Source organism: Apium graveolens, unplaced genomic scaffold, assembly GCF_009905375.1.
Source record: "Apium graveolens cultivar Ventura unplaced genomic scaffold, ASM990537v1 ctg1392, whole genome shotgun sequence".
Classification (NCBI taxonomy): domain Eukaryota; kingdom Viridiplantae; phylum Streptophyta; class Magnoliopsida; order Apiales; family Apiaceae; genus Apium; species Apium graveolens.
The window spans coordinates 108,261-117,518 of record NW_027417215.1 but is presented as its reverse complement, the minus strand read 5'-3'; the positions used below and the strand labels follow the sequence as shown (position 1 = coordinate 117,518).

Here is a 9,258-nt window from a genome sequence, read left to right as displayed (position 1 = left end):
CGATTGTGTTGGTCCATCAAGTCTATACTTAACAATATTTAGCACAAATTGTATGGATATTCTTCATTCTGCACCCGCTAAAGTGTCTTTGAAAGAGCTGGGGAAAAGACTGTGTTTTGAGGTTACTAATATGTCTACGTCAGATTCAGATTCTTCAGGTACTTTTCATTTCAGTATGTAGTATATTACCAAAGAACTGTACAGAATAACCAATTTTGTTTCATTTATAACAGATGCTCATTTGGAGAGATCGCCAGGCCAAACAACAGGTACAACAATACTCTGTCCATTTAGGTAGGATGTCTGTTGGCCTGTATGCATAATTAATAGTAATTATTTTTATTCCAGGATTGGTTAATCACATTTCATCAGGAGGAAGTCAATTACCTGTGATTTTGCATGATACGGCTAAGGCAAATGTCGAGGAAGGTACCTTTGAATTGATGCCTTAATGACTTGTTATAGTTTCATACGTATGTGTATATTTTGTGCGGGCGATCGTTGGGATGTATGCATATTATAACTAATTATTTGTATTCCAAGATTGGTTAATGAGATATCATTGGGAGGAAGTCAAATACCTGGGATTTTGCATGATGCGGCTCAGGCAAATGTGGATGAAGGTACATTTCAATTGATGGGTTAATGACTTGTTATACTTACATAAGTAATTGTAAAATTTCATGCCGCTTCAGGAGCCACCCAAGGGGATCCAGAAGTATATTTTGGTGAAGAAGAAAATACCATTTCCTTCACAGTAACTCTGTTGCCGTCACATGTTGATCAAAGAGGACACAGAGTGGTAAGATTACCTGTACCCAGTCCTTGTAAAAATGTGATCATGCTTAATCCATATTTGTCCCCTTAACTTTTTTTTTATCTTCCATATAGTATTTCCCAAGACACATGCTCCAAGTATTTCGACCATGGACCAAATCTACTCTCATCAGACTTCTATTTGGATATGGTACTTGGTTTGTCGCTGTTCAGCGAAAGAGGAAAATATGCCGATTTGGATTGTGCTGGAACGATTTCACCTACGACAATAACTTTGTTGCAGGAAACAGACTACGATTCATTTACCAAAATAACTACACATTCAGAGTTGTAATCCTTAGTTAATTGCACTTCCAATCTGGCATGAAGGTTATTTGTACTTTAATTTTGTACTTATTTGTACTTTTGAAGTTTATTACGTTTCATCAACTATTCACATTTTAATTATACCCCCTTTCTTCACCTATTTCTACGGTCATAGGCGTAATTCTTCTTTATTATGTTACATGTAAGATGAAACAATTCAGAATACATTTGTAGAAGAATAAACTACTACCAATCCGTAACGTAATTTACAATATATAATGGTTAAGAGCAAAGTATTTAACACGGTAAAACATTTTCCCATAATCAGATTTACATAATTACTTAATAACAATAATGTATTCCTACACATTTATAAATTCAAACAAACTAAGCTTCTGGAAGGCCGTAAAAAACTTCTTTGTAAATAACGTTCTGGGTGATATTTGTAGCTGCACCAGACTCATCATCAACAAATATAGTGAGGCCAGTGGGTGAGGTTACTCGACTAATAGCAACATAGTACTGTCAATGACTGAACACTGACTTAGGTAAGTATATCCCAACTGTCTTCAGGGATTGACCTTGAGATTTGTTGATTGTCATGGCATAGCAAATCTGTAAAGGCATTTGTTTCCGTACCAATTTGAATGACATCTTTGTATCTGAGGGAGAAAGCTCCATACGTGGAATGAAATGCTTCGAACCAACAAACGTACCACAGATTACTTCACACTCCACACAGAATCTCAGGCATTTGGTCACAATCATCCTTGTACCATTACACAAACCTAGGGTTTGGTTCAAATTATGCATTAGCATAACAACAGCCCCAACCTTCAGTTTCAGATCATGAGGTGGCATCCCAGCTACATTTAAGGAGTTCAAATACTTATTGGGAAGGCTTCATTCAGATCCTCATCTGTCCCACCAAATTCCTATGCAGCATCAGCACTAAAATAGGACACAGATTCTCCGTGGAGCTTGTCTACAATAAGCGAGTTGAGGTGGCCCACAGTCTGGTTGGTAGGAGTCAAAATAGCTCTCTCGCTCAAGTACTGTGTACTCTGCCCTTTGTGAGCAAAATTATATACGTGCTACGAATCATGTTATCAACTGTGTTTTCAGTTTGTACGTTACAGAACTAAGACAAAATCAAAATTTAATTTTCAGTGACTGGGAAATTGCAGACTCGAGCTGGACTGACCTGGCCATTACCAATGTCAAGTACCCATTTTACAAACTTTTTAAGCTCTTCATTTTCACTATCACTCTCACCTTGTTTCAAGCGCATGTTTTCTGTCAGTAAGAATACTTGGCAAATGGACCACAGCCTTGACCTAGTGATACAGGCAGCTACAATATCAGCACGATCTCCATACGTAATTACTGGGAGGATTTGACAGAAATCACCACCCAGAACTATGGTAATACCGCCAAACGGCATGGCATAACGTTCTGGATCAACAGCTTTCATGATATCCTTCAACGATCGGTTTAGGCATTCAAATGCGTACCTATGCTGCATAGGCGCCTCGTCCCGTATTATTAATTGTGTCTGCTTTATGAGTTGCGCAACATCTGAATCATGGGCAATATTACATGTTGAACATTCATCAAGAACTATTGGAATTTTAAATCTGGAGTGCGCAGTCCGACCACCGGGTATTAATGTGGCAGCAATCCCTGAAGAAGCAACTGGAAGCATAATTTTACCTTGTGAACGTAACTTACATATAGGAGTTCTCCATAAGAATGTCTTTCCACAACCCCCACTACCATAAACGAAGAAAATCCCTCCAACTTTAGTGTCAATAGATTGTATTACTGCATCATATATTTTCCTCTGCTCCTCTGTACAGTCCTGTAGTAGCTTGGCAGTTTCATACTCCATCTTCCTGGTGTCATAGCTTGTCTCTTCAATTATCAAATTGTTTGTTCCATTGTTCAAATAGCTGCGAGGAGGTTGAGGCAACTGATCAAATTTCTTCAAGGATTTACCAACTGACCGGAGCAACTCATCTATTTCTGCAATATTTGATATCTAAAACTATTTAACAGCATTCACCCAATTATAGAAAAAATGATGAACAATTAATGGACTGCATTTCCAGCCCACAAAATTTTAAAATTTGTCATACATTGTAATGTAAAAAGGTGTCATACCTCCTAAAGCATAGAACTGCAGTTGCATGTCATTAAGAGTGAATAAGGTATTTGGACAACTTTGACGTCGTCTGAGTAAAATGTCATCAACCATGCTCTTCCAATGTGTACTCCATAAAGTCGTCAAATCAATGACTTTACAATTGACAATAATATGGACAAAAAGTTGTCGAACTTGGGGAGGTAATCCACCTGTAGAAGCTTGAGTCAACACTTCATGCCATTCTTTATCATCGTCAAGTAAACCATACTCTTTACAGGCATCGCGAAAAGTACTGTAACATACTCCATTAACAGTATGTAAAGACGTAAAGGAGGTGGCACCACGTACCTTCGTAAGCAATAAACGAAGAAACCAAGGCTCACCCGTACTGTGATGCACATAACATAATCTACCTATTTGAAAACCACGCTTCCACATGGTCCATTTCCTCTCACCATCATTCCATACATAAAACCGTGGGATTTCATCATAAGTGTCCTTCCGTGCATTAACATCAACAGAGTTTAAATAAAAAAAGGCTTCCAGTTTACTGAACTTGTTCTTCTCCCTGGCAGCAACTTTCTCTAGCGCTTCATTGGCACAGAAGGTGCAGTTTTTGTCACCTGATAAGTGAAATTGAAGTCTCTCAACAGATATACTTCTATGATGGATAGGGAAGCCAAAAATCCTATAGGCTGATTCAGCACCGCATAAATATCTCCCATCAAAATATGCATTTATCTCATCTATTCCCCCCTCATCAGTGTGATTCGCTTGCCTTTTTCTCTTTCTCTGGACATGAACGATAGCACGATCATGGCCTTTCAAACAGTATTTAAATAAATACTTAAGACTGCGTGCATGAAAACATATTTTCACATTCATATGGCATTGATACTTGACTAAAAGATTCCGGTTGTATGGTACTACCCACTGGTTGTCCAACTCAGCCTTCCTTATTTCAACAGTAATGTTTGTCTCGCGACGCATATACATCGGGAAGCCACTGTCATCAAAAGTAGATCGAGCATAGTACCTAAAACCATTCAATTATTACAAAGTTTAGGTATTAGGGTAACTTACTGGATTCTGAAATGACACAAAAAAGGGTATGCCTATATCTTACTTTTTCGGAAAATGACGTATGTAACATAAATCTTTCATGCATGGAGACTTTACATTTGGCAAACCACATGGACCGTGGATCATAAATTCCTTCACGGCTGCATAACCATTCGGATCTAATAAAGGATCTGGGATTTCTGCAGATACAAAATTATCCACATTCTGCTTGAGGTTTTTTTTTGAATCAGCATCTAGCCATATTAACATATGTACATGTGGAAGGCCTCTTTTTTGAAACTCGACGACATACATAACTGTAAAATGGGAAAATTTAGATTATATTGGCAATATGCAAACAAAAATGTAATTAGAAATTAAACTAAGAAAGTCCTGGTAAACAATCTTACCTCCAATACAAACACCAAAGTGTTTTTTGTCCTTAATATCTACCATTAACTGATCAAGTTTTAGCCTAAACACCCTTGATACGATGTCAGGACAGTTTGGAGCAATGCAACCAGGCACATACTCCATCATCTTCTGAATTTCATCCCAAAGAGAATTACAAGTCATAGTCAGGAATATGTCAGGATGTCCGATGTAACGGCATACGGCCAACGCATCTTGAAAATTTTGTTGCAAGTATCGCTTCGAACCAACGTAGCCAGCTGGCAGAACTATACCTTTACCGGTATTTGAACTGTCCACATCACCTCTGCTAACAGATCTATAAATATTGTTGTATAATTCATTCCGTAAAGTAGTTTGGTGAGTACGGATCCACCATAGTCGTGTCTGTTTAATGGTAGAAAAAGCATCTACCATATACTGTTGAAATAGTCTTCTACCTAGCCGATGAGTCAAACCTACAATACAACTTTCATTATTTATTTTTGGGGAACATAAAGAAACATATATTAATTTCTAAATATACCTTACCATCAGACTCTCTAATTTGGAAAGTATATGAGTAGTAATTCTTCAGAGACAAAAAGCCACGTGGTTTGCAAGAACTATCAGCAGTCTTTTCAAATTTAATCTTTGGGTGAAATTCATCTTCTCCACGTGGAAAGAGTAAAGGGTACTGTAAAGCCATCAACTTCGGATGAACATAAGAAACACGGACTAAAACTTTACCTTTTTCGTTAACAACTATATCACGGTCGCCACAGGTTTCTTCAGTGTCACCAACCATAATGCCAGCAACTTCATCAGTGCTAGAAATATGACATTCTCTTCCACTCTCAGATCTGATAACTTTGAGTGTAATCTGCAGCTCAACTATTTCATCGCTTTCATACAAATCACGCTGCTGCCTAAACTCACCAACCAATTGATTAGTTTCATCTAACATTGTTATAAGACCTCGTACAACCTCTTTATCAACACTTTCTCGGTCATGACACTAACCCACCGAAGATGATTATCAACGTCGTTAATGGTGTCATAAATGTAAAGTTGACAAAATTTGGGGGTTTCACTGTCATTCAGTATTAAAGATCCAAAAACATGGTGGTTCTGACCATTTAATCTGTATACATAAGGTGCCCTTCCATTGTTAATTGAATGATCTATGTTACCACCAGTAGAAGTAAAGGCAAAAATTGCATTGTAGAGCCGTATCAATCTATGAAAAGTAGGACCTCTTTTCTTGTCGTTGTATAAATCCAGCAAATAATCAGGGGTAGGAGGGATTGGAGGCAATCTCACAACACCTTTCATGCAACAAAGAGAAAATATATGACAGCCTTTAGTCATATCTTTATTTACCCTTTCTTCCTTCCACATCCGAGCATGACATTTGGAACATATGGCAGTAGGACCACCCAAAAAAGCATACTCCTCAGGAATGACACGTCGCGGTGCACGACTGCTCTGCATCAAATTACAATCCGAATTCATCCCATCAACAATGACTTCATCATCACCATCAAGCGACCAACTAAGATAATCTGCATCATCTGCATTTTTTTATTTTAGTTTGACAAAATTAAATGTGGATACTTTTCTAGGAGTACATCTTTGTTTTTCTTACCACTTGATTCACAATCACTTGCTTCATGATCTGATCCTTCAGAATCATCAGACAAAAATGAAGGAGCAACTACATTCAGACCTGCAAGAAAATATTAAATGGTAAATCATAATTACGTACGACATAACAATGACGCAATATCACATTCATTTCACCTTCATTAAAGTCATTACTTTCTTCCTTATCATCACTAACAATCTCATCTGCGAATAATTCTCTACCAAATCCAAGATAATTTTCCTTCTCTTTCCGGTTCAAAGGTTCACGTCCATTTAACGAAACATCATTAATGTTTGATCGAGTTTCCTCTGTTTCATAATTAAAACAACTATTAATTAGTTATTGCTGTTACCATAAGGATAGACAGACAAAAGCTTAACAATGCTAGAATCTAATATTTACCTCTCAACATATTTCTAGAAAATGAGGCGCTACCTGAATTTGTTACATCTGATAAAGAAGTTCTGTCCTGACTACCTTCAAGAGGATTCATGTAGTTTACTCTGCTATTTGATCGGGGAGTAACTATAGGACTATTACATTCTACCAACCAAATATTATACGCATTATTGCTTCATAAACATAAAATAGCAGTTGCTTTGCAAGAAAAACACAGAGTAAATTAAGAAAATGAACAGTACTTGCAGCTGTGTCATTCAAGTCCCCTGACCTAGGCAAGTCACCAAGTTTCCTCCTCTTTCCCACCAACCTAACAATATTTGGCGTGGATTCCGTCAACATACCTGCATTACAGACAAAACAATGGGTAGTCAGAACATAAGCCTAAATATGTTTGCGGTTTAAATTTTGTAAGAATTAAAATCTGTACTTGTAGGTGTTTTGTTTTGGCTCCCACTACTAACTATTGCTGGGGTAAACAGAGGTGATCGGTTCGTCTTGGTTGACGGAGTATGAACGTTGGCCATTGATCGTGTTAACACGGGTGCTGAACAAACACAAACAGAAGTCTTACTTATATTCACACATACGAAGAGAAGGTATTCAATAACAAACTTACCTGTGGTAGTACTCCTTACCTATGGAAGAAGATAAAGCACAACGATTAGCAATAGCAAAGTCGAAAACCACATTCTCTTTGTTACGATTCAATTATTTCGTTCTTCTGTACTTCCGACCATAATCTGCATTCAAATCTTCCAGGTTAAAGAACTTGTCACCTTCTTCACCACCCATTCCTTGCACAATAAATCAACCCGTACTCAAATGGAAGACACATGTAAGAAGACACAGGTAAGAAGCTATTCAAGCTATTCAAGTGCACACATGTATACACAATATTCAAGTGGGTGAAGACATTATTCAAAAGAGAGGGAGAAGTCACTAATTAACCTAAAGAAACTAATCAGAATTTGAATTTCAAATTCAAAAGTGTATAGGACACATTCTTACCTTCCAAGAGAAGCTTAAAAAGCTTTCAACATAAGCTTTCTTCTCATCCAATATAATCTTTATTCTCATCCAATATGTAATTTTAAAAAACTAATCAGTGGCAACTTTAGTAATTTTTTACAACTTGGTGGGTATAATGCGAAAAAGGGGTGGAAGTTACTATTCAAAAGGGCTAGTATGAACTATTATATACATAGATTTAATCAACTTTTGAGAATGAAAGTAAAGAATTCGATAGAAAACCTAACATTAATTTATATGCATAATAGTAAAAAAATCCAAAATAATGGTGTGTCACCTGACACACCGTGGGGTACATCCGCCACTGTTACCGAGAAATGATTCAACCAATTATACCCAATCCTATTACAAAGCCAACTCTTATGATAACCTACGAATATAAATGATCTCAAAATTTTCAAGTCCAACAAAAATGTTTTTTTTGAAAAAGACAAATAATTCAATAATAAAAATCCATACGGCATCTACACATATAATAGAAATTGAACAAACGCATAATCATATAATCATTGAATCATTTCTTCTTAGATAGGCAACCAAGCGATTTTTTAAACAGATATGTACATGTTATAATTCTCCAATTGTTATTTTGAGAAATCGACCATAGATGCATTATCATAAAAACTCTTGTCACTGAATCAATATTATGTGAACCCGGATAGAGCCCAACCCAGGTCTAGGATGACACAGGCGCAGTTAGAGGACCAAGACCCCCCACCCAAAAACAGTCAAGTGGAGAGAAGCAGGCTCAGGTTATAGCCGGGCCTAGGACCAACCCGGGAGTAGGGTCACCTTCCAGCTAGAATCCAACCCAGCTAGAGCAGACTCGGGGGGGGGGGGTCCCTCAAGCACATGCATACCCCACAACCCGCCAAGGAAGGGCACGTAGGCACGTGACAATGACAGCTATCAACAACCAACATCTAGGACAAGCATGACACGCGCCAGCATACCTTTGATGCATACTGAAGGTGGTCCTCACCTAGACACGTGTATACAATCCATCCGAGCCTGGAGTCCTCCGCCTCCAAGAACGAACGACCCTGATCTAAAGGTACCAACCCCTAAACCCTAACTTTGAGCTATAAATACCCCAAAGGGAAACAGGTTTAGGGGTTACGCACACGCTCTCTTACACACTCATATACACACACAACCACCTCCCTTTCCTATCTATATTCTTCTTCCCCAAGTGAGTTCTTACTCTCACATCGTTGGCACCGCGGGGCTCAAACCCCCCTCCGGTGTTGTTTTGCAGACACCCCACAGCAGCTACACCTCAACCACCGCAAGGAAGTCCAGGAACGACATCGGAAGGAGCCGCCCCGCTCATCGAAGTTATCATTTGGCGCTAGAAGGAGGGGCTCTCCATCCTTGGGTCACGGTGCCCTTGGGTTCACCTTCAACAGCAACCTCTTAAAAGTGTCCATTAATTTAACCTGTAAGAAACCAAGCAACCATACTCTCTCATAATCATGAATGTTATTTAAGCCACGTT

The 9,258-nt window shown here is 38.2% G+C and overlaps 1 protein-coding gene across 1 annotated transcript; it reads right to left on the bottom strand.

Annotated features, from left to right (window-relative positions):
* Positions 1-1,470: 1,470 nt before the first annotated feature.
* Positions 1,471-5,648, bottom strand: LOC141699820 (uncharacterized). Its single transcript, XM_074503640.1, has 6 exons — positions 5,229-5,648; positions 4,702-5,089; positions 4,356-4,608; positions 3,247-4,265; positions 2,288-3,108; positions 1,471-1,605 (listed from the first exon to the last, which is right to left on the bottom strand). The coding sequence occupies exons 1-6, from the start codon at positions 5,646-5,648 to the stop codon at positions 1,471-1,473; spliced, it is 3,036 nt and encodes a 1,011-aa protein (XP_074359741.1).
* Between the last annotated feature and the right edge of the window lie 3,610 nt (positions 5,649-9,258).

Excerpts from the sequence above, each read along its gene's own strand:
- LOC141699820 (XM_074503640.1), bottom strand. The coding sequence starts at position 5,648 with ATGTTAGATGAAACTAATCAATTGGTTGGTGAGTTTAGGCAGCAGCGT. Across the intron at positions 4,266-4,355 it reads ATACGTCATTTTCCGAAAAA|GTACTATGCTCGATCTACTT; the intron begins GTAAGATATAGG and ends GAATGGTTTTAG. Across the intron at positions 3,109-3,246 it reads GCAGTTCTATGCTTTAGGAG|AAATAGATGAGTTGCTCCGG; the intron begins GTATGACACCTT and ends CAAATATTGCAG.